Source organism: Canis lupus, chromosome X, assembly GCF_048164855.1.
Source record: "Canis lupus baileyi chromosome X, mCanLup2.hap1, whole genome shotgun sequence".
NCBI lineage: Eukaryota > Metazoa > Chordata > Mammalia > Carnivora > Canidae > Canis > Canis lupus.
In genome coordinates, this window is record NC_132876.1 from 87277556 (window position 1) to 87303607 (window position 26052).

The 26052-nt window shown below is 41.9% G+C and overlaps 1 protein-coding gene across 1 annotated transcript in view; it reads left to right on the forward strand.

Annotated features, from left to right (window-relative positions):
- MAOB (monoamine oxidase B) overlaps positions 1-24712 on the forward strand; it is a 118146-nt gene extending 93434 nt beyond the window's left edge. The window contains exons 7-15 of the mRNA XM_072818350.1: positions 1736-1885; positions 2981-3140; positions 9441-9537; positions 10474-10527; positions 11855-11912; positions 14993-15090; positions 21488-21599; positions 22165-22227; positions 23721-24712. Coding sequence (XP_072674451.1) covers positions 1736-1885; positions 2981-3140; positions 9441-9537; positions 10474-10527; positions 11855-11912; positions 14993-15090; positions 21488-21599; positions 22165-22227; positions 23721-23873 — 945 coding nt within the window. The 3' untranslated portion in view covers positions 23874-24712. The remainder of the gene's footprint in view (positions 1-1735; positions 1886-2980; positions 3141-9440; positions 9538-10473; positions 10528-11854; positions 11913-14992; positions 15091-21487; positions 21600-22164; positions 22228-23720) is intronic.
- The last annotated feature ends 1340 nt before the right edge of the window (positions 24713-26052 follow it).

Genomic DNA, 26052 nt, shown 5'->3' on the forward strand with positions numbered 1-26052 from the left:
TCTCGGTAGGTTTTTGATGACTGCTTCAATTTCCTCCCTGGTTATTGGCCTGTTCAGGTTTTCTATTTCTTCCTGTTCCAGTTTTGGTAATTTGTTGCTTTCCAGAAGTGCGTCCATTTCTTCTAGATTGCCTAATTTATTGGCGTATAGCTGCTCATAATACGTTTTTAAAATCATTTGTACCTTGGTATTGGTGGTGATCTCTCCTTTTTCATTCGTGATTTTATTAATTTGAGTCTTTTCTCTTTTGTTTTTAATAAGGCTGGCTAATGGTTTATCTATCTTATTTATTCTTTCAAAGAACCAACTCCTGGTTCTGTTGATTTGTTCTACAGTTCTTCTGGCCTCTATTTCATTGAGTTCTACTCGAATCTTTATTCTCTCTCTTCTTCTGCTTGGTGTAGGTTTTATTTGCTGTTCTTTCTCCAGTTCCTTTAGGTGCGAGGTTAGCTTATGTAGTTGAGTTTTTTCCAATTTTTTGAGGGATACTTGTATTGCGATGTATTTCCCTCTTAGGACTGCTTTTGCTGTATCCCAAGGATTTTGAACAGTTTTATCTTCATTTTCATTAATTGCCATGAATCTTTTTTTAATTTTATTTATTTATGATAGTCACTCAGAGAGAGAGAGAGAGAGAGAGGCAGAGACATAGGCAGAGGGAGAAGCAGGCTCCATGCACCGGGAGCCCGACGTGGGATTCTACCCTGGGTCTCCAGGATCGCGCCCTGGGCCAAAGGCAGGTGCTAAACTGCTGCACCACCCAGGGATCCCTCCATGAATCTTTTTAATTCTTCTCTAGTTTCCTGGTTGACTCATTCATCTTAGCAGGATGCTCTTTAACCTCCACGTGTTTGAATTTCTTCCAAATTTCTTCTTGTGATTGAGTTCTAGTTTCAACGCATTGTGGTCTGAAAATATGCAGGGCACAATTCCAATCTTTAGGTATTGGTTGAGACCTGATTTGTGACCCAGTATGTGGTCTATTCTGGAGAAAGTTCCATGTGCACTGAGAAGAATGTATTCAGTTGCGGTCAGATGCAAAGTTCTGTATATATCTGTGAAATCCATCTGATCCAGTGTATCCATCCTTCTCCTCTTCATCTCTCTTTCCTTTCTCCCTAGATCTATTGGAAATAAACTTTTACAGAAATTTTTTTAAACTTTTACAAAATTATCTGAACTGGATATTTAGAAGAAGGCAGCTCAACCGTGTGCATAGCTATGCAGAGCCTTTGGAAGCAACTGGCACCTGACCCAGGATGAGTCGGGCAGCCTACAGTGGAGAGTAGGGTGGCCTAGGGTGGCCAGGGAGGTTCTCAGCCTGAGTAACAGGAAAGGCAAAACCTGGCTTAGGTACACTCAGGCAAACAGTGGCCCAGCTGTGGGTGGTATTTCACCAGACCTAGTGACCCAACAGAAGGATGTAGATGGAACACAAAGCAGGAGTAGTAGCCAGGTAGGTGGGACATGGGGGCCAGGCTGAGGATGGCCAGCCGAGGGTGGAGCCTGGGAATTCATAAGAGAATGGGCCAACAGTCACCTTGTTAGAAAGGCTGTGATCTTTCAAAAGCCAGCAATCACAAGTTGGAAAACAATGGTCAAATACACTATTCCCAACAGCAAAAATGCAATTTCTACATTTCACATAGAGATATGTGAGAAAAACTAGCCACTTAATAAATGAAACTCATTCCTGTATATCCTACCCACCTCTTGAGTCTTCTTTTCTTTCCAGGAGAGAAAATTTGTGGGCGGATCTGGTCAAGTGAGTGAACGGATAATGGACCTCCTTGGAGACCAAGTGAAGCTGGAGAGGCCTGTGACCCACATTGACCAGACAGGAGAAAATGTCCTTGTGGAGACCCTAAACCGTGAGGTGTATGAGGTAACCAAGAGCCTTAAACTAGGGCATGTGGCCAGAATCCCATAGAAAACCAAAGCTGATATAAAGCCAAGAATAGTCCAGACTTCATAGACAATCCCTTTGCCAAAAGTAAAAAAGATACCTCTGTCTAAAAGAAGGGAAAACAGAACCGAAATATTTGGAGAGAGGACAGATTTACAAAAATCATATATTATCACAGCTCTATATAGGACTCCCTTGTAATTTGATACAAAAGAAAATATTTATTTATGCCTCCTATGTGTCTGGCAGTATTCTAGGAGTTGGGAACACAGCAGGGGACCAAACAGATAAAATTCTTTGCCCTCATGTGGCTTACATTCTAGCGAAGGAGAAAGGCCATAGTCAAATATGTAGTTAAGATATAAAGTATACCAGATGGTGGTAAGTACTATGGAAAAAAACCAATCAGGGAAGGAGGAGAAGGTGTGCCAAAAGGTGGGGTGCGGGGACTGGTCATGCAATTTTAAATAAGGTCGTCAGGGAAGGACTTGCTCAGAAGGCAATACTTTAGCACAGAACCAAAAAAGATGAGGGATTGAGCCATGCAGTTCTTTGAGGGAAGAGCATTCCAAGTAGAACAGCCAATGCAAAGGTCCTGAGGTAGAAGCAAGACTGGCATGATGAAGAAACAGCAAGGTGGTCATGTGGCAGAAGTAAAGGAGTGAGGGGAAGAGTAACAGAAGATGAGATCAGAGCTGTAACAGGGATCCATTTCATGTATGGCCTTGGAGGTGAGTGTAAGGAACCTGGCCTTGACTCCAAGCGTGATGGAAAGTCATGGGAGGAATTAAACTAGGGAACAAGAGCTGGTTTTGGTTTCAACATGATTTTCCCAGTTCTTCCATTTAAAAGACACTCGAGGGGCACCTGGCTAGCTCAGTCATTGAAGCATGCAACTCTTAATGTCGGGGCTGTGGGTTTGAGCCCCACGTTGGCTGTAGAGATTACTTACAAATAAAATCTTTGACAAAAAAAGAAAAGATATTTGAAGGGGGCCAAGGGTAAAATGAAGGAGAAGCATTAGGAAAAAAAAAACCCCAGGAACAATGTTTAAGCACATTGTTTTTCTTCCAGGCTAAGTATGTGATTAGTGCCATTCCTCCTACTCTGGGCATGAAGATTCATTTCAACCCCCCTCTGCCAATGATGAGAAACCAGCTGATCACTCGTGTGCCTTTGGGCTCAGTCATCAAGTGCATAGTTTATTATAAAGAGCCCTTCTGGAGGAAAAAGGGTGAGTATTATCAGAAGCTCCGAGAAACGAGGTGCAAAGACCTGTATTTGCATATAACTGGTTTTATTAGAAAGCTGGGCAGAAAACATTAGTCTGGGTTCTGAGTAAGGTTCTTTTTTTTTTAGGATTTTATTTATTTACTTATTTGAGACAGAGAAAAAGAAAGAGAGAGCACAAGCAGGGGTGGAGGCAGAGGGATCATGACAAGATCACTTGTTCAACCAACCGAGTCACCCAGGTGCCCCGAGGTTCTGAGTATAGTTCTATCAAATAAAATACACTGGCACAAACTCATGGAAATCAGCTTCCCTTGGACTATGACTGACTCTACGTAATTTAACATCAAGCTTTGTTTTTATCCCTGCCACAAAATCTTGTGAAAACAGTTATGGTCACTTTCTAATACAGTTTTTTAAAGTGTGAGTTTATAGAGCCATTAGTGAATGTAGGGATTCTGAAAACTTCCAGGCAATCTCTCATTCGTGTTGAGATTCTACTATATTATAGAGTTAAGGTGATTCATTCATTCATATATATTCAACAGGCGTGCTGCTGTACCGGGTAGAACATTATAGGGACGCCAGCAAAAGTGCTAGAATGGAAATGTTCTAGAGAGTCTCTGTCCAGTACGGCAGCCGCTAACCGCATGTGGGTATTGAACACTTGAATTGTGGCTAGTGAGACTGAGGAACCACATTTTTTTTAACTTTATTTCATTTTAATTGCTTTCATTTCAGAGGTAAAAAGCCACATGTGGCAAGGTTGCTACTGCATGGGACAGCACCGTGCTAGAGCATTATCCTATTTACTCCCATCACATCGACTTCTCTTCTGAGAGGAGGTCACATAAGAACAGTCGGTATCTGGGACTGAGGGCTGAGGGAAGGGTGGATTGAAATGAGGATCAAGACTGCAGAAAGGAGGTCATGCTGGAGGCCAAGGGGAAGAGTTCGGTTTCCCTCAAGGCGATTCGTCTCATATCTGCCCCTTTTCAGCCGCAATGCAAGCTCGTAATCCTCTACCTTTGCAGGAAGTCTGATTTCAGACTACTGCTGGATCGGTACATCAGTTGAGCAAGTGATCTACCCTTTGGGGAGAACAGCACAGTGACAAATTGTGAAGAGCTTGCTCGTACTGAGCTGCTTCCTCTCACGACCCAGGCCCCCACGTTAGATAGCTGGCTGGTGGCAAATAGATAGGGTTTAGGGCCGTGGAATAGAGATTAGTTTTTTCCCTTTAATGGCTCAGAATGTCTTTATTTGTATAGAGAATCTGTTACTTTCCATTAATATCTACAGACCTTTATCTTAAGCCTGCTATGTGCTAGGAACGTTTAGCGTTAGGTACTAATATCAAAAGAATACCCAAGTTGTCCATCCTCAAGAAGAGGCTGGGTCTGACTCAGTCCTTGTTGGTAATGAGCCTTGAGGAACAGTTTTAAACAATGATTGTAGAGGGTCCCCTGGCTGGCTCAGTCAGCTAAGCATCTGCTTTCAGCTCAGGTCATGATCCCGGGATCCTGGGATTGAGCCCCGCTTCAGGCTTCCCACTCAGCAGAGAGTCTGCTTCTTCTTCTCCAGACTCTGTGTTCTCTTGCTTTCTCTCAAATAAGATAAAAAAAATGATTGTAGACACTAAAAGCTCTCCAAAGCATTTTCAAATTTCAAAAATTTTTTCAACCTCTGAACCACCCAGGCGTCCCTTGAGTTACTATATTAATGTATTCCTTCAACTGACCAACATTGAGCACCTACTGTATGAACAAGGGCTGTGGTTGGCATTGGGAATTCAAAAGCATGTTTCCATAACCTAGAAACTCCAGGAAGACAATCTTGTAAACTGATAATTGCATGACAATGCATTGAGTTCAGTGTTGACCTTACTTAGGCTAGTGTAGAAACACAGGGGAGGGTGGGAAAACTTGCATCCAATATTATTTCTGTTACATTGATGAATGGTTCAATAACAATTTTTGAGGGATGCTATAAGGGAAATGAAATGAAAATGCCATAATTAATGAGTAACACAAAAGCTCAAGGAATATAAGCTAGTGAGATAAAAGGGGCTGAATTTCGTAGCCCCAACAGCCTAGTATAGTGAAGGACATTCAGCCACCAACCATTCAAGAGTTTTGCTGGTTTCTTTCTTTGCTTCGTTTTGTTTTATCAGTGCAGTATGGTCTGGGTTATTAAAGAGAACATAATTTTTTGCATTTTGATACAAGCAGCCCTAGTTAGTGTTTGGTTGCTTGTAGATTGGTTATCCTAGGAAATGCTTCCCAACCTCTTGTTGTATAAAATCTTGGTGAAATTTGCTGGCCTCCCAGCAAAATCACCCCAAATCCAGTCATCTTCATCACCGCCCTCCCCACACACCTGCGAGGACCATCACAGCAACCTTGGCCCTTCCTCCCACCTCCACTTACCTGGAGAGAGCAGGTCATTACTAGTACCTGAAGCCTTCAATCTCCCTTGCGTTTGCTCATCTACACCATTTACACTTTCCCTTAAATCTACTTCATATCAATTTCTGTTGAGAATGACAGAAGCAATACCAGCTTTTAAAAAACTTCCAGAAGTCAAGGTGTTCCCTATAAAACTTACAAAAAAATAAAAGTGAAAAATGCCCCTCTCTATGGTGTGTGTCCTGGCATGTCCTAAAGGGAACAACTAGTAAAAACTTAAGTCGTTTATCTTTAGGAATTTATCGTATATGGGGCTCCCAGGTGGATAAGTCCCTTACACGTCTTATTCTTGGTTTTGGCTCAGGTCCCAATCTCAGGGTCATGGAATCAAGCCCCATGTTGGGCTCCAAGCTCAGACACAGTCTGCTTGGGGGATCCTCTCTCCCTCTCCTTTAGCCCCTCCCCCTGCTCATAGGCTCTCTCTCAAATAAAGAAATCTTAAAAAAAAAAAGAAATTTATCATATGCATAGGTAATACTTTAAATATATGTATACATATATATTAAAATATATATACACTTTAAATATATATAAAAGAATGTGGAGATCCTTGGGTGGCTCACTGGTTTAGTGCCTGCCTTCAGCCCAGGGTGTGATCCTGGAGTCCCGGGATGAGTCCCACATCAGGCTCCCTACATGGAGCCTGCTTCTCCCTCTGCCTGTGTCTCTGCCTCTCTCTCTCTCTCCCTCTCTCTCTCTCTCTCTCTCTCATCTCTCATGAATAAATAAATAAAATCTTAAAAAAAAGAATGTGTGTAACAGTCATATGCAAATATAATTCAAAGTAAATATGTTACATATTTTTCAAAAAGCATTTAAAAAAAAAAACAAGATACATGCCATCCTGACATTTGTTTTTTTGGTTAACAATGCACCATAGACATGTCTCTCCATGTCAGCGCATTTAAATCTACCTCATTTCACCAACTGAATAAACAGTATTTCATCGTATGGCTCCATCAAATAGGACTGCTGTTGATACCCATTTCGATTGTTTCCAAGTTTTTGCTATTACACACTATGCTGCAGTAAACTACATTCTTCATATAGCTCTGCAGATCTGTATAGAAGGATTTCCTTTTGATATATTTGTAAAAGTGGAATTCTGAAGTCAACTGACATGGGTAGACATTTGAAATTTTTGTTAGAGTTCCTGTCCTCCTACGTCCTTGCCAACTAATAATATTTTACTAATAATATTTTAAACTTTTTGCCAATCAGCACAAGAACATATCTCATTTATCTAGAATTTGTAAATTTTAATCACTAAGAAGGCTTGAGACTATATTAAATTGTCTTGTAAATTACATACTTATCCTTTGCTTGTTAATGTTTTTCTATATATGTTGCAAATATTTCACAAGTATTTTCTGCATGAGTTGCACAATATCTTTAAAATTTGTTTATGATGGTTTCAGCCTACTGAATTTACTACATATACATGGGACTTTTCTGGATTAGCAATTCCATTCCATTGTTCTTTGACATAGGGATCCAGATATCTTTTGTAACACTATACATTAAAAATAATGTAAACATTAATTACCAATGTGTATGTTTATTCCTAAATTATGTACATGAATCTCTGAAAAATGCATTGTTCTAATTATAAAATATACACCAGCACTGAGGAGGGCACTTGATGGGATGAGCACTGGGTGTTATACTATATGTTGACAAATTGAATTTAAATTTTTAAAATTGTAAAAAGAAAAATATGAAAAAATACAAAAGTAGACTTTTTGAAAAGGTAGATTAAAAAATAAGAATTTCTGGGGTGCCTGGGTGGCTCAGTCAGTTAAGCATCTGCTTTTGGTCAGTTCATGATCTCAGAGTCCAGGGATTAAGCCCTACTTTGGGCTCCCTGCTCAGCAAGGAGTCTGCTTCTCCCTCTCCCTCTGTGCTCTCTTTCTCTCTCAAATAAATAAAAAGTCTTTAAAAAGAATAAAAATAGAAAATAAGAGTTTTTAACATCTTCCTCTACTATCTAGATGTGCAATCTACGTGTGCACACCCCAAGTTGGAGAGCACACATTTATTTATATTACCTAGTTCAGTGACAGTGCTGCAGTGTTTTAATCACTGTGGCTTTATAGTATGTTTGATATCTGATAGGACATTCTTCATTATTTTTCCTTTAATTTCATCCTTGGTAAACTTCAGTTATTCTTCCAGATGAGCATAATCATTTTTTTAGCATAATCATTTTTTTTCAAACCTTCACCCTCCACACCCCCACACTCAAAAAGCTTCTATTAAATTATTTCATCCTAAATTTTCCTCTTTATCACTTCCCATAACTGCAATACCTTCTCTTTTCTCTCTGGGAATGTTACTTACCACTTTCAGGGAAATTTCTCCTACTCCCTGAATCATTGTCTTGTTTTCCCCAAGAGTTCCTTCTTTGTTGTTAGTTTATTTCTGCTTTTGAGGCTGCTTCTCTCATTAAAGGACTTCCTTAAATGTCCATATGTCCTTGACTGTCCCTTCCTTTTTAGGAGCGAGGCCTGACCAAGCTGACCGGAAGTCCGGTGTGCATGGGCAGGGCTTCTGAGCAATCTACCTACAAGAGATAGAAATGTCACCCAAGGCCACATAATTTGTCCCGGCATGAACGTAACTTTCCTCTCTGCCCCTTTTTTCTTCACTTCTGCCCAGTGTGCCTGCATGGCTCAGAGGCCAGCTTTGCTCTGGGAAGGAAGTGTCTAAGGAGCCCCTCCATCCATTTGGGGCAGCCTGGTGTCCTATGCTACCTCTCTGTCCAGTCTAGCTGACCCCGCCATCATCCGTGTGCACTCTCTCTCTTCATCTCTTCTTTCTTTTCTTCTTATAACAGATGATTTATTCCTTGGCTATTTCTCTTGTATCCTTAAGTCTTCTTGATTTTTTGGATGGACTTAAGACAATTCTTCTTCCCATACTTCAATTTTTCTCAACATCTTTCCTGTCCCTGCACACTTGAGGGGCATGCAAGCACCCCTTAATGCAGTGGCTGACCAGGACTTGGATTCTCACGTGTGTGCAGTGGAGGGGATATGGAAGGAGAGAGAGAAAGAGAGAGGCAAGTGCAGGTAAAACAAACAAACCTTCAGGTGTAGTCTGCTCACACACAGGTTGAAGGTGGTGCATATCCTCAAAGTTCTCTGTTCTTTCTTCCTTCTTTTTTGATTCCTCTCATTGGATTTTCTAGACAACATTTGCTTCAGGGTTCTCCACCATAATTTTGCTCAAATAACCTCAAATTTGCAAGGAAATACTGGAGGGAATGAGAGAAGCACTTTTGACCAGAATGAGCTGATGTTGTTGCCCGAGTTGTTTTGGAAATCATTTAACAGATGAGGGGTTGGGACTCTGTGGAGGTTAGTTATCATGTGCTCTCTGCTCTGTCTCCAGAAAACCAGGAACTAGTTGGCTTAGTCTAAGTGGTTCCTCATAAAATGTGAACTTTCAGTCCCTGCTGTTTCACGATAACAGACTAATATATTTTTTTTTACACATCTTTGGTTTTATCTGATTTCTTATGAAAGAGGAAGTGGGAAGAGACATGAGTCTTACTGACGGGGAAAACAAGATTGTATTGAATTGTGGCCTGGATTCCTTCATAAATCACATTGCTTTATTCTGTGCAGAGAGGCGTCTACAGTTTGGTCCTTCACAAAATGTTGGCTACTCACCCTTCCTTTTGACATCGGTTTGGTTTGCCTTCATTATTTAGAGTATAACATCTTATATTTGGACTCTGGGCTTCTTAAATTGAAAATGTGTGCTTCACAGTAACTATTATGGATAGTTTGATAGGGTGATGAATATTTTTCTCCATTTGGCTGTTTTCCAAGATTACTGTGGAACCATGATTATCGAAGGAGAGGAAGCTCCAATTGCTTACACGTTGGATGATACCAAACCTGATGGCAACTATGCCGCCATAATGGGGTAAGGCACGCTTCTGGGGAGTTGGTTGCTATTCGGTGTTGACAAAAATCTTCCCATGCTATTAATAGATGTGCCCCAAATCTGGCAGTAGAAAAGTTATTAATGCCTTTAAAAAATAATGTATTCCAATGGATAAATATTTAGAGTGGAAGTAGAATACCACTACCATTTTAAAATTTGTTGTATCAGTTTTCTGCTTCATATTTGGTGCTAGAGGTAGATATATTTTGGTGAGCTGTCTTTTGTGGAAAAGCATAACATAAAGATGATTTAGGGTGTTTTACCAAAAGGGCTTCTTGTGGATCCTGTGTGGGCATCAATAGTAATTATGTGGGATGCTGAGATTTTCTGAGTCCTGCCAGAGAGGAGCCAAGGCCGGCCCCATTCTCAGCTTGGCAGGGAAAACCAGCACAGATCGGGGATGTCTTGGGGGTCAGAACCTGGCCCAGACTGGTGGTTACCTGAAACAACCAAAATTGAGATGGGCCCTAAGATATATACAAACTGATTTCTGAGAGAGCCATCTGTGGAGATAAAAGCCAGGTATTAAGTTGAAGGCAATCATAGAGCTAGAAATGCAGGCATATTTTAGAAGACCAGACACTAACAAGACACCATCGTGGAGACAGAACCAAAGAGCAAGGGCTGGATGACCCCCTTAGGTGAGCATTTGAGACCAAGGACTCATTCTTGTTGGCCATCAGCCATAGGGGGGTGGGGGAAGGTGGATCAACCATAGTATGATCTTAGTATCTTCGTATTATCAAGAATGTAGCAGATAAAGAGTAAAACACTGAACGAAATAAACTAGCATTTGATTTGTTTCTTCTGGTTGACTTTTAATTTGTACTCCAGGCACATGTTGTAGCTGTAGACAAGGGGGCCAGGATGAAAGCAGCTGTTAATTTCCCCCTTTTTCTGATTTGTATGTTTTAGATTTATCCTTGCCCACAAAGCCAGAAAACTGGCACGTCTTACCAAAGATGAAAGGTATGGAGAAAAGTGCCTCTTCTTTCTTCTTTCCTGCTTTTCTGCCTCCTTGCCCACCTTTCCATTTTACTTAACTTTTTAACTTGAAGACTGCCTAATAACCTGTGTACTGCCAATGCTACGTGTCTGCTATGTTAAATATAAGGGTCTTTTATAAAGGCACAGTGCCAATAATTTAAGAACCGAGTGTTCAAATTAATATTTATTGCGCTTATTGTACATAGGATACCATGCAAGGAGCTATATTGAATACAAAAATAGACATAGCCCAGGGGCTGAAAATGTACTTAGGAAAGAGATAATCAGGTAGAAAGATGACTGCATGGCAGGGCAGTCTGCAACTCCTGCATGAGTGAAGCATAACAATTAACAGGTGATAGGTACAGAGGGACGAGCTTCTCTGGAGGTGGCAATTTCTTCCAGAAGTCAGCATTCACCACTCCCAGCTACTTATTCCCACACCACCACAGATGCATATTTACCAACTCAGAGCCTCTTAATCACATTATGGCACATTCCTTCCTCTCCATTACCATGCTTCTCTGTGACCATCGCCACTGCTGTGCTTGGCCAGAGGTTATGGAGGTCTAGATGGGGCCACTCACCTAAAAAAAAAATTGCCACTGGACTATTAAGATCCATGAAGGTAGGAGGTTTTTGTCTGGTTGGTTCTCAGACTTGAGAATCACCTGGAAGCTTTGGGAAAACACATCTCTCTGCCACTGCTCTTTCTGAATCAGCAGGTCTGGGGCGGGGCCCGAGAATTTGCATTTCTCACAAGTTCCCAGGTTGATGTTGCTGCTGCCTGATGGTGGTCTGAGGACTACACTGTTTTACGTCACGAAAGAAAAAAAAAAAACATACCACTTGGTTGATAAAACTAAGGCTCAGAGAGCTTAAGTAACCTGCTCAAGATCTCATAGTACTTAGGAGGCAGAAGCAGAATTCAAAGCTTTTCCTGCCCTTTTCTCTTTCCACTCCATCCATTGTCTGGGGTGGTGGGAGGCAGAGGGGAAGCAAGGATCACATCCGGATGCCCCCCGAATCTCTAGCCCTTAGCGGACTGACACAATGTTTTCTTAAATGAATGAACAAATTGCCGAGTGAGCCCAGTGATGCCCACCATGTGTCACTTTCTCTTCCTTAATACTGTTGGTGACCACATAGACTTAAGACATTCAAAATAGAACATAGTGCCCTGTTTTTGAAAAATTAAAATGAAATGGCAAGTAGAAGCAGTAGCTCACAGGGTCTTTGAATGAAGGGATGGGAGCCTCTTTTACTTCTCTTCTTTCTTCATTTGCCCTTTTGTCTTTCTCTTCTGTAGGATGAAGAAACTTTGTGAGCTCTATGCAAAAGTCCTGGGTTCCCAAGAAGCTTTGCAGGTAAGACTGCATTTCATCTCTTTCCCAAGAGAGAGACCCCTGGTTTTGTCCTCAAGGGGGTCCCAGGGATAGGCTCATGCAAGTAGGGTTCTAGAGCTCATGTTTTCTCTGACATATTCTCAGAGGGGCCTACAGAGGGCTGGTCAACTTACAAGCTATCCCAAAGAACATAGGTCTTGATTGCAGCTGTGGCAGCTCAAGAATCCCACAACATCGGAGCACCTGGGAGGCTTGGTCGGTTAGGTGTCTGCCTACCACTCAGGTCATGATCCCGGGGTCCTGGGATCAAGTCCTACATTGGGTCCCTGATTAACAGGGTGTCTGCTTCTCCCTCTCTCCCTGCCCCTTCCCCCTGCTTGCTCTTGCACTCTCTCTCTCTCTCTCAAAATAAATAAATAAATAAATAATTAAAAAAAAGGAATCCTGTAACACTCTTGTGTTGCTGGCGATGCTACACTTGTCCCTGAGTTCAGAGCTTTTCCTGGAGTGGAACATTAGGCCACTCCACTCCCACCTCTGTCAGAGGGCAAAAGAGTAAAGCTTCTGCTACCCCTGGTGAGACCCCGGATCCTAGCAGCCAGTATGGGAAGGCAAAGAGTTTTCTCTCACCAATCTTATAAAATGATGAGATTTGCATGTTTACATTGTTGATGTAACATATAAGCATTCCCTAACACCCACCCCACTGTCCACCCTCTCAGAGGTAAAAATCGGGTGGCCTGTCCCTCTCCTGCACATCCCTTTTTCCTTTGTTTTACCCTTGAGCATTAGGGGTGTGACTGGCTCAGGTTGAGCCCTGCCACCTGAGTTTCACAGATACCTTCAGAAGTAGCCTGAGGATGAGGACACTGTGATTTGCCAGTTACACGAGTAGTAGCCCCCACCCCACCCAGGTGGTTAAAGGCAGGATGGGGTGGGATCGACCAGGGGGGGGCGGGGGGGGGAGGGACATTGGCGACCTTCAGAGAGCCCAGTGCACCCTTCATCAGCAGACATAATCACCCCACCTCGTCCATATTTAAAGCAATGAATTCGTGTTCTTGTTACATGCACCAGACTGCTGGGGTTTCAACATTTGAACATGGATTAAATCACCTTTTGAAAGCGATTATTAAATCCTGTTATCCATGAAGCATTTTGAAGACAAGGGAGACCCACGGACAAGTGAGCGGTTAAAGCATGAGAAAAATCTAATGAGGGAGCTAAGAGTGTTTAACTTGTTAAGCCTCTTAAATCCAAATCGTTGCAGTGCCCATCACGACCTAGTTGAGCAGCTACATGGCTTAATCTTATTACTCCCACACTTAGCTTGCTCAGCTTCACAGTAGCTTAGTCCCTCCCATTCAGATCGTTGTAGCTTTTCAGTGTGTCATCTAGGCTCATTCTTTTAAAGCAAGATACCCTGCCCCACAGACCCGTCCCCCCCACTGCACATGATGTAGGTGAACTTGAGGATTTTCGGAGTTCCTTTTCAGCAAATGAATGAGAGTGACTGATTGCTCTGGAGAGAAGCATAAGAATAACGAAGAATGTGTTTTGTTTCATTTTTCTGTGTGTGCTTTTATAGACCCTTCAGCAAGTTTAAATATAAGCATAGCCTAGATCTCGGCTCGAGGGTAGTGCAAGTGGAATAGCAAAACTATAAATATACACACACCAAAATAAAATCAGTTCACATCTGTTAAAAATGACTGTTTTTTCTGTTTTTTTTTTTTCCCAAAGATTTTATTGGTTTATTAGAGAGAGAGTGTGTGAGCACAAGCAGGGGGAGGGGCAGGGAAAGGGAGAGGGAGAAGCAGACTCCCGGCTGAGCAGAGAGCCAGATCCTGGACTGGATCGCAGGACCTCAGGAACAGGACCTGAGCCAAAGGCAGGTGCTTAACCTACTCAGCCACCCAGGCGCCCCTGGTTTTCTGTTTTAAAATGCTGTTCTGGATACTTCACCCTGGGAAATACTCAAGCTTTCTTGTTCTGTTCTGAGACGTTCTCAGGCTGAAGCAGGGTGTCACTGAGATCCCTCCAGCAACCTGTAAGATGGTTGTTTGGGGAACCCCAGTTGGAGGGGAAAGAGGTTGCTCTAAAATTCCAAAACAGCTGAGCATTTTTAATGTGGGAAAATCTCTTTTTCAAAGAAGGATGTGGATGATTCACTGAGGTTGATAAAAATTATCTGTTGCTTTCCTTGTTTGCTCCTGGCACTAAGAGAAGCACTTGTTTTATTCTTGCTTCAGCGTTTATCATGTGGAAAGAAGCAAGCCCAGGGAGCAGGGAAAGGGGAAAGATGAAGTCCATCCTCTCTCCTGAGTGGCTGGAAACAGCCAGGGACAAGGGCTCCCAAAGTGGTTGTTGCCCTCAGATGCAGAGGGAAGAGGGCTTCACATGAGATGTGGCAAGACCACCAGTGACCGGGACCCACTGACACCCCTCAAGTAGGGCCTTGTGCTTTGAAAATAGGATGCATTTCACACAACTGTCCAACATGCCTTATGTGACTACATGCTTTTTAGACAAAACATTTTTTCAATATCTGTTTTTAAGTTGACATTTTTCTCTTAAAACTTGCCATGTTGATTTTTGTTTCAATATAAAACTAAATGATAAAGCTTATTTTAGTTACCTTTTTAAAGATTATTTATTTTTTTGACAGAGAGAGAGAGAGAACACAAGCAGGGGGAGTGGCAGGCAGAGGGAGAGGGAGAAGCAGGCTTCTCCCCTGTGGGGAGCCTGCTTCTCCCTCTGCCTATGTCTCTGCCTCTCTCTGTGTGTCTCTTATGAATAAATAAAATAATCCTTAAAAAACGGTAATACCAGTTAAAAAGTGGAATGAGACAACTGCAGTTCATCAACGGTTCCTGAGACATGAATGAACCAAGTGAGAGAACTTTCTCCAGTTAAAAGTTCTTTGAAGTTTCTTACCAAGGACATTTACTTGCCTAAAGTAATATCCAGCTAATAATAAGGGTCTATTTAAGACGTATATTGGTTCTTTAATATGAAGCCCACCAGGCTGTGTTTGATTTATTTTATACTGGATACCTTCATTTGCATCTTTTTTGAGTTTTTGTCATTCTCTCTTGTAGCCCGTACACTACGAAGAGAAGAACTGGTGCGAGGAGCAGTACTCCGGGGGCTGCTACACCACCTACTTTCCCCCTGGGATCATGACTCAATATGGAAGGTAGAGTAAAATCATGTAAAGCTCTTATTGAAATTCCCTGAACCTGAATCCAAACTCTAAATGAATTCATTGAGCTCTTCTCCCTCTTTTTTATATATTTTTTGTATATACAAGAAAGAAAGAAAGAAAAAAAAAGAAAGAAAGAAAGAAAGAAGGAAGGAAGGAAGGAAGGAAGGAAGGAAGGAAGGAAGAGAAAGGGAGGGAGGAAAGAAAGAAAGAAGTCCCCAATTTCCTTTATATCTTATGAATTTCCAGAGTGAAGTCTTTATAATTCTGCACCATGATGGGTGCCTTGCACTCTGAATTCTTCTGAAGGAACAATCCTAATCAATATAACCCACAAAGGTTGCCACATAAGAATAGGAATTTAGGTAGTCAGAGGGTTTGCTTATATTGTCAGAAGAATTATCTTTATAGTGAGTTCAGAGCTTAGTAAAATTTCCTTAAAATGAAATTGTAGGGGCACTGGGTGGCTCAGTGGGTTAAGCGTCCAACTCTTGGTTTTAGCTCAGGTTGTGATCTCATGGGTTGTGAGATTGAGTCCCATGTTGGGCTCTGCACTCAGTGTAGAGTCTGCTTGAGACTCTCTCTCTCCCCCCTCTCCCTCTACCCCTTCCCTCACTCTCATGCGTGCTCTCTATCAAATACATAAATATTAAAAAAAAAAAGAACTGTACAGGAGCCTGGATGGCTCAGTCAGGTAAGTGTCTGCCTTCTGCTCAGGTCAAGATCTTAGAGTTCTGTGTAACAGAGATTCTGCTTTTCCCTCTCCTTTGCCCATTCCCCATGCTTGTGCATGCTCTCATAAATAAATAAATAAAATAAATAAATAAATAAATAAATAAATAAATAATAACTGTAGAAGTGTCAACATGGGTATAGTATTAAAAAGCAATCCTCAGGGCACCTGGGTGGCTCAGTGGTTGAGTGTCTGTCTTTAGGTCAGGGCATGATCCGGGGGTCCTGGGATCAAGTCTCATATCAGACTCCCCACAGGGAGCCTTCTTCTCCCTCTGCCTATGTCTCTGCCTCTCTCTGTGTGTCTCTCATGAGTAAATAATTGAAATCTCTTTTTAAAAAAGCAATCCTCAAGTCAGAATTTCTTAGAAATTTATTACTAAAGACACTGACCTCCCAAACACGTATCTTTGAAAATATCAGGATAGTAAGGCTCTATTTCAGACATATAGTGGTTCTTCAATATGAATTCTAGACTGGGAGTGCAGGGACTTGGGTACAGTCCTGATTCTACCAATAACCAACTTTGTCATCCTGGACAGGTTGCTTCTCTCTGGACTTCATTTTCTTTAGCAAATGTATGAGAAAACACAAGATGGCATACAAAGGATAATAACCAGTATGTTAATGACAACATGAGGGTTTTTATTTTTATTTATTTATTTATTTATTTTTAAAGATTTTATTTATTTATTCATGAGAGACACACGAGAGAGAGAGAGAGAGAGAGAGAGAGGCAGAGACACAGGCAGAGGGAGAAGCAGGCTCCATGCAGGGAGCCTGACGTGGGACTCGATCCTGGGTCTCCAGGATCATGCCCTGGGCTGAAGGCAGGCACCAAACTGCTGAGCCATCCAGGGATCCCCAACATGAGGGTTTTTAAATAAAGATTTTATTTATTTATTTATTTATTTATTTATTTATTTATTTATTTATTTAGAACATGAGCATGGGGAGGAGCAGAGGGAGTGGGAGAAACCTCAAGCTGACTCCGTGCTGAGCTCATGACCCTGAGATTACAACCTGAGCCAAAACCAAGAGTCAGATGCTTAACCGACTGAGCCACCGTGGTGCCTGAGGGTTTTTTTTTTGAAATGCTTTTCCTGAGATATAATTCACATACGATACAGTTCACCCAAAGTGCACAATTCAATGGCTTTTAGCATTAACAGCATTGTGCATCCAAGTAGGACTCATTGGTGTTTAGATAATTGTGTTTGATGACAACAAGGCATGGATTGATGATCTAGCTGTAATTGTTATGACCGTTATAGTAATACTAAGCCAAACAATAATTTAATGCCAACAGCTCAATCTAAATAAAATAGGAAATGTAGGGTAGTGAGGAAAAGTCTGTTGGGAGTATACAATAAAAAGAAAGTATGGGTGAATATAGGTGGATGATCAGTCTGTCCACAAAAATCAGTCATAAGAAGGATTAAAACCTGCTTGTCAGAAGATACACAATGATTTTGGTGAACACTTTCCTTATCTTCCTGAAGATGGCAAAATACCACGTAACAGAACATTCTGGGACTAAAGAGCACCACCCGATTAGCTCCTGGGTCATTAAGCTCATTTTGGGATATGCTGATTATAGAATACGTCCATAGTAATTGCTTCATTCGGGACTTATTGGCTAAGTGCCAACCCTTTGCCAAGCATTGTGCTGGAAACTTCCATACTGAGAAAATTCCTCCCTGCTACGAAGGAGCTAACACTGTGAAGATGCTGGGGTGGGGGTGGGAAGAGAGGCCAGCAAACATGGACTCTAATGTGCTCTGGTAAGTACACTAATAGATGGGCATACAGATGCCGTGGGGACCGGGGAAGGATGCTGGGCTAGCCTCACCAAGAGAAATCGAAGAAGGCTGCATAAGACACATACCACCTGAGGAGTGTAGAAGGCAGAGAAAGGTATTGGAGAATGCACCGTGGGCACATGGAACATTATGAACTTGAAATCCTTCAAGTTTATGGGATGTCTAGGGGAAAGTTCTGCATGACTGGGCTCTGGCTAATGTTGGGGATTGAATGGACAATCAGAAAGGTAAATAGGATACTTTGCCTAATGTAACACATTCAGGAATACAAAACTTACCCTTTCAACAAAGAAAAGCCAGTCGGAGCAATCCTTTTGGGTTTTGGCTTTGCAATGCGATTGGATTTCTGACCACGGAATAGCAAGTTTCATGCTCAGTTCCTTAAGGTTTTTCAAGAAAATGTCTATCAGGTACTGGGATGGTGGGGAGCAAAAAGGAGATTCCCCTGCATCAGCCTGACCCTGGCCACATGACAGAAGCAATATAAACCCTATCGTATGGGGCGTTGGTGGTGACATGGTAATGCCCTGGTTTCATCTTTATTTCTCCCCAAGGACATATGTCAGGCTTTGTATCACCAGCTTCAATTTGTAGGGTAGGAACTAAGCTCAGCATATCTTGGTGACATAACTCCTGGACTGAGCAAGGACCGGCTGCCACAGGGCTGCCCTTGACCCTTCAGGTTCATGACGTTTGAGGTACCGCAAAAAGTGTTACTTTCACGGCCCTGAAAATACAGAGAAAATGCTCTGTTTCCAGATGAAGACAAAGGACAGTATTGATGGTGCCTTAGTTAAGAAATAAACATACACTTCTTAAGGAATTTAACTTCTGTGTATACAGAAAAACTAATTGTAGTGATTAAGCAGTGAAACACATAAAGAAATATTTTACTCCATCAAGCCATGAGAAATATACATGGAAATCTCCTTTTTGCAAATATATACTGTCTGCTCACTTGCTTGCAAAAGAGGAGGCAGGGATTTTTCTTCTCTAGCTGTTGGACATTTTTCGCCCCAAGGGAAAATTTACATATGACAAGTCGTGGAAAAATATCTCTTTGTCTGAAACTGATTCTGAGTTTTTACATTTTTATGTTCCAATTGTTTGCGTAACTAGTTCTCTATACCTTTATTTTCTTATCTAATGTTTAATTCTAGGCTTTGGCCAGGCCTTCCAGAGGTTTCCATTTTGGTTTTAGTTCCCTCGATTTGCAGAAAGTGAACATGCACAGGCACCTGGGTGGCTCAGTGGGTTAAGCGCCTACTCTTGATTTTGGGCCAGCGTCATGCGGTCGAGCCCCGCGTGAGGGACTTAGGGCAGAGTCTGCTTGAGATTCTCTCTCTTCCTTTCCCTCTGCCCCCTGCCCCTGCTAGCACTCTCTTTCACTAGATAGATAGATAGATAGATAGATAGATAGATAGATAGAATCTTATAAGAAAAGAAAAAAGCCCTCATTTGATGAAAGCAACATTTGATGAACTTGAAGAAAGCAAATTTACCTTCTTTTGCATGGCATCTTTCCTGAATATCCCTAGGCTCTCCAGGCAATGCTGACTATGGATCATTCCAGATTATTACATGTATTTTTGGCAGTATTTAATATTCTATAATATCTTCCCTTCTATTTTCCATCCCTTTTTAATTCTTAATGGCTACAGTGAGGCCCAGTAAAGGAGAAGCCACCAGTTGAAGCAAGCCCATTTGTTTTTCTGATGAAAAGTTTGGCGGTGTTCAGTGGTGACCAAGATAGAGCTTGGGTGTTCACTCCAGACATCCGCATCCCTTACTTGATATAAAGGAAACCTGAGATAAGATGAATAATGACATGGTAACAGTGTTTCCCTTATGGTATTTTTGTCAGAGCAACAACAAACCACCCCTCTTAGAAGCCAAGTGCAGTCCATTTCTGTCCCTTTATATAGCTTTTGAGCACTCTTTGCTAACTAGTGATGATGGTACATAAGGCAAAGCACAGAGGATAAAACAGACCTTGACATCTTCTAGACCTAGTTCAAATCCTAGCTCTGCTATTTTCTAGAAGTGGCTCTTGACAAGTCAGCACACATTTCTTTGAGCTGGTTTCCTCATGTGTAAAATGAGATAATGATAATAGTAGCTATGCCATGGAGCTCCTTAAAAAGATTAAATAATTTGATAGAGGGAGGAAGAGTAACTAACTGGTTAAGACTGTGGGTGCTTGGAGTGCCCTGGGGGGCTCAGTCAGTTAAGCATCCAACTCTTGACTTCGGCTCAGGTCATGATCTCATGGTTCGTGGGGTCGAGCCCCACGTTGGGCTCCACACTCAGCAGGGAGTCTGCTTGAAGATTCTCTCCCTCTGCCCCTTCCCAACTCATGATCTCTCTCTCTCTCTCTCTCTCTCTCTCTAATAAATAAATCTTAAAAAAACAAAGGACTGTGGGTGCTGGAGTCAAATGGCCTGGATTCAAATACCAGCTCTGCCACTTACTAGCCACGACCTAGAGTGAATGACTATCTTTGTTGCTGATTAGATTCCCCAGGAAGCAGAGTCCAAAACACAGATTAGCACACAGGATATGTACTCGAGACAACCCTTGGTGTGAATACTTGTGGAGGTGGGAGGAAGGAAGCAAGAGTGGGCAGAGGGAGGAATTAGACTGTGATGTACTTCCAGGGAAGGCCTCCACTGACCCCATAGGGAGTTCTGGAGCTAGGATGGCCCTTAAGGGTTGTTCCAAGTTGGAACATGGGGGTCTAAGCCTTTATCACCCCATGATGATTAGTCATTGAATTCTCCTGCCTCTGGAAGAAGGCATGACCTTGAGGTGAGGCCATTTTCTTCAGCAGAGACAATCTCCAGAGAGGACTGACATTGAGGGCATCTTCTGGCAGCACTCCCAGTAGCTGAGAATAAATCCTTCATTCTTGAAGGGGGGGTCTTGACAGTGCATCACAACATCACAGCCCCTGTAGCTCCATATTCTCATCTACAAAATGGGGTTAATACAGCACTGACCTCATAAGGTTGTGGTGAGGATTAATGCTCTTCGAAGAGTGCTCAGCATCCAACAAATGCTAACTGTTAATTTCATGCAGCAAAACTCTTAACAAGGATAGAGGTAAGCACTCAGTGAGTAGTAGTCTTTGTTTAAGATTTATTTATTTATTTGAGAGAGAGAGAGAGAGAGAGAAAGCACAGGGTGAGAAGCAGAGGACGACAAGCAGACTCCCTGCTGAGTGGGGAGCCCAACTCAGGGCTCAACTTCATGACTTTGAGATCATGACCTGAGCCGAAATCAAGGGTCAGATACATAACCCACTGGGCCACCCAGGCGCCCCCAATGAGGGGTAATTTTATAGGAGTCAGATCCACAGATTTGTTACCTGTCACTGATGGAAAAGTCCTTAGAAATCATTGCACCATGCCCTCTAAGAGATGGGGGATCCAGAGCTCAGTGAGAGGAATTGATTTGCCAAGTTCATTGGTGGAATAACCAGGTAGGGAACTGGGGCATGTATCACCGTGCTTAGAGCTGGTGAGCCATAAAAGGAACTAGACATGACCAGGCCCAAGTACTCCCTCATTTCACATAGTTGAAGCAAATACATACTCCACTAATGTCAGTCCCTATCTTGTAAGCACTTGGTGCAGAGACCGACTTCAGCTTTTATTCCTTGTCTGTGACAAGGATCATGCAAGAACTGGAGGAACCTATAAACACTATTCCAGAATTGCCAACATACTCCTGATAATTTAGTATCAGAGGAATCCGACCAGACTTGGTCTTTGTAGGAAGGCTCTTTTCTCACCCTCTGAGACTGACCACTTTTACCTCTTTGCTTTTGTTTCCAGGGTTCTACGACAGCCTGTGGGCAGGATTTATTTTGCAGGCACGGAGACTGCCACCCACTGGAGTGGCTACATGGAGGGCGCTGTGGAGGCTGGAGAGAGAGCGGCCCGAGAGGTAAGACCTCGGGTCATAGACTGTGGGGAAAAAGGCAACGCATGGGCCCTACAAGCAGGTCAAAGATGTCTGAGATCCTGGAGGCCAACTCCTGAAGACCTATGAAACACCATTTTAATAGTACTCTCAGGTGCAACAAACACTTTAACCCAAAAGTAATGATGAAAATACCTATCATGTCACCCAAGGTAAAAAGACCCCATGGGACAAAAGATTCCTGTAGATGTACTTGAGAGATAACCTAGGTCTAATATTATAGAACCAAACATGTTTTTATTATGATTCAGAATTCATTTATATGTTTCCTGACAATCCCTATGATCTCATTCCTATTGAGGCATGCTTACAACTACTAAAATCTTTGGCGAGCCTAATGGTTGGAGGCTCTTAAATGTCATGGATGAAAGACCTTTTACAGCCTTTTAAAGATTGAATGGACTACATTGGCTTTTCCCCTCATGTTTTTAATGGATATCCTAAGAGGTCATCAGTTAGTCCTTTATTTAAAGAGCAGATGAGCTGGAAATGGTGCCACTTTTGTTATTCACCAAAATACTCTTTTCAGATCCTGCATGCCATGGGGAAGATCCCAGAGGATGAAATCTGGCAGTCAGAACCAGAATCAGTGGTAGGTTATATTTTATTTCATGAATTTAAATCTCTTTTCTCTAAAAACAATTATTTGCAGAAAAAAACCACTTGTAATATTTACATACCTTTCTCTGAGTGATTCAACCCATGCATGTTTAAAAAGATACCTGGGTATCTCACTCATTAAGCATCCCACTCTTGATTTCAGCTGAGGTCATGATCTCAGGGTCGTGAGATCGAGCCCTGCATCCGGCTCTCGCTGGGTGTGGAGCCTGCTCAAGATTTTCTCTCTCCTTCTCCGTCTGTCCCTCTACCTCTCTCTCTCTCTCTCTCTCTCTCTCTCTCTCAAAAAAAAAAAGGAAATTCTTTTTTTGTTAAATATCTTTTAAAATTAAAAGATACCATGAGTTAGGACAGAGATGGGAGATTTAAAAGAAATTGATAAATCTATAGACTGCCATATTCCTTGCAGATTATTATGAAAATATACATTTTTTTATTTTGGTCAGAGAGTTCTAGAACATATGAAGAACTCAATAAATGCCTCCTGAATAAATCTCTAACCTGGTGATTACCAACAGGGGGTAGGAAATGAAAGGAAGCTATGTCAGCATCCCCTGTCTAGGGAACCAGGGGTGAAATGAAATGGAGCAGATTTAGATTAGAAAAGCATTTTCAATATACACACTATTATTTTTGTAATAAAACTCCAGGAAGCTTTCCTGATTGGAAGGAAGGACACACAGAGGATAGAGTGAAATGCATTGCAGAGGACAAGAGTCAAAAAGGTCAAAGTTATTCCTTTATCAATGTGAGGTCCATAAGAATAGCCCTGCCAGTCCAAGTCATTGTCTTGTGCTTCTGTCAGATGTGGGACTGAGGGATGAGTAGACCATGGATTCATTCAAGTCAACAAATATTTATTTATTTATTTATTTATTTATTTATTTATTTATTTATAAGATTTTATTGATTTGAGAGAAAGAGAGAGAGAGCATGAGCATGAAGAGTGGGGAGAAACAGAGGGAGAGGGAGAAGCAGACACCCCACTGAGAGGGGAGTCTGATGCAGGACTCAATTCCAGAACCATGAGATCATGACCTGAACCAAAGGCAAGTGCTTAACTGACTGAGCCACCCAGGCGCCCCATCAACTCAACAAATATTTACTGTGCACCTACTCTGATCAGCCACCATGTTAAGGGCAGTGCTTTCACAGAGCAACAACATGTGAGGAGGACATATGATAACCAGAAAGTACAGGTGTCATGAAGAAGACTTGCCAAGGGTGTAAAAAGAAGAGGCCATGTTGGCCTGAGGGCAAAGGAAAGGCTCCCCCAGGAGTCACGATTAGCTAAGTCAAGGGCCTAGTGGGGAATGGGGATGAATGCCATGAGCAGCAGGTACACTCTATTTAATGGCCTTGACGTAGGCAAGAGTAGATCATGTTCAAAGAACTGGAGGAAACAAAGGATTTCTGGAGCAAAGTGGGTAAAGCCCTATACTGATACCGAATGTTCTCTGAACCCAGGATGTCCCTGCGCAGCCCATCACCACGACCTTCTTGGAGAGACATTTGCCCTCTGTGCCAGGCCTGCTGAGGCTGATCGGATTGACCGCCATCTTTTCTGCAACTGCTCTTGGCGTCCTGGCACACAAAAGGGGTCTGCTTGTGCGGGTCTAAAGAGAAAGCATCTGTAACTACACCTTCTTCTTACTCTATCTGGTGTGTGGGTTTGGGGAAGGAATTGCAGTAAGGTTCCAAGAGGACATCGCGACTGTAGAATGAGGTGAGGAGCATGAAGATAAGTCAGACTTTCCACCACAGGAAACACAGTATGTCCTTTGCTGCTTGGCCCCTGCATATTGTCCCTTACCTAGCTTTGCGCTCTGTCTTGCCCATTTCCCAGAATCTTTACCATAGTTAAGCAAGCTCTCACTGTCCCACGACGCACCTTGCCCACGCACAAAAAAACTAGTTTTTTCCCCCACCTTTGTGGCTCTGTGCTTGTCCTTTCTCCTACATGTAACATCCTCTTTGTCCAAGTTCTCCCCACTTGTCCTTAGAATCCTGTATTGTGATAGCTGGGCCTTGAAGAACATCTAGTCTTCACCTTCTCTTGTAGTGTTGATCAAGCCAAGGCCAGGAGAGGTGGAACTTAATTGCCCAAGGTCCACAATAAGACACTGATATTTGGAGGACTAGAACACAGGTCACAGGTCCATTGCCTCTTCCGCCCCACAGGATGTATGCCTCAACCACCTTCTTCCACTCCCTGCCATAGTCACCGATGGTGTCCCTTTGTGTGGGTTTACTCTGCACTAGGTTGTTATGTGCTACTCAGTGCTACTCAGTATATATCTGTAAGTCTTATTGTCCTGTGAAATGTCAGCTGAAGCTGATTTTAATTTCTTTCAGGATAGCAATCTTGTCTTTTCTTCCTTTTGTATCCTCCCATTATGTCTGGATACAAAGGTCATTCATTACACACTAGCAAGTAAAAATAAAGTGGATTGACCAGATGTCTGTCGTCTTTTCTTTTTTGGGTAATGACTTTGAAGGTTTTCACAGATCAAATCAAGACCCAGGTTTATATTTATTTATTTATTTATTTATTTATTTATTTATTTATTTATTTTTAAGACCCAGTTTTAGGCATATAATTGTGGCTTTAAAGCATTCAGTCAGAATTTCCTCAAAGCCCAGATGATGCGTACATTTTGACTGTGTGATCCATCACAGCTGATGCATGTGTGAGCACTTGGTAAATGATTTATAATGATATGATAAAGATGCTAAAAGACAGAGTGTCTTCCTTTCGCCCCCCTCAAAAAACCTGTCAAAATAATTGACATATTAATAAGATGCTTTAACTATTAAGATAATTATAATATTTCAGTTGACTCTTCATATTCTTTATCAATACAAAGCTTTTTACTAGGTACACTCATTAATTTAAAATTACAGTTTCACGGTACATTAAATCCTATTTAAACTACTTTTTAAATGATATCATCATTTCAAAGTATTCATACCTCTCAACTCCCAAGGTCAGTTATTGTCAAAGTATATTTTAAATCCATAAATGCCCATTCTCATACTGTCCTTTAGAAAATGAAGCTTATTATTCTTAGCATAAATGAAATGTGAGAAATCTCCACAATTAATCAGTAACAGTGTAGAGTATCTGATTTTACAGTGACATTTACATTCATGAGTTTATAGGAACTTTAGAGACTAAATGAGGAAGTTAAAGAACCCACTAAGACTTTGTATGTGATCATCTTGGTTTTTGAATCTGTCAAAAAATGTAATGTACTTGGCATAGAGATATCTTCTTGAGTATGCTTCCTTCCAAAAAAGTTCCCCCCCAAATTTGTCACATTAATAACTCCAGTATATCCATTAAGAAAGAATCAAATAGGGAAATGCAAATCAAAACCACATGAGATATCACCTCATGTCTGTTAAAATGACTTACCATCAAAAAGACAAGAGATGCGGTGCTTGGGTAGCTCAGTTGGTTAAGCGTCCAGCTCTTGATTTTGGCTCAGATCATGATCTCAGGGTCATGGAATCGAACCCCATGTATGGCTCTGTGCTGAGTGTGGAGCCTGCTTGAGATTCTCTCTCTCCCTCTTACTCTGCCCCGCCCCTAGCTTCACCAAGACTCGCTTATGCACATGTGCTCTCTCTTTCTCTCTTAAAAAAAAAAGACAAGAGATAACAAATATTGGTGAGGATATGGAGGAAAGGGAACCTTTGTGCACCTTTGGTGGGAATGTGAATTGGTGCAGCCAACATGGAGAACAGTATGGATGCTCCTCAAAAAATTAAAAATAGAACTGCCATATGATCCAGC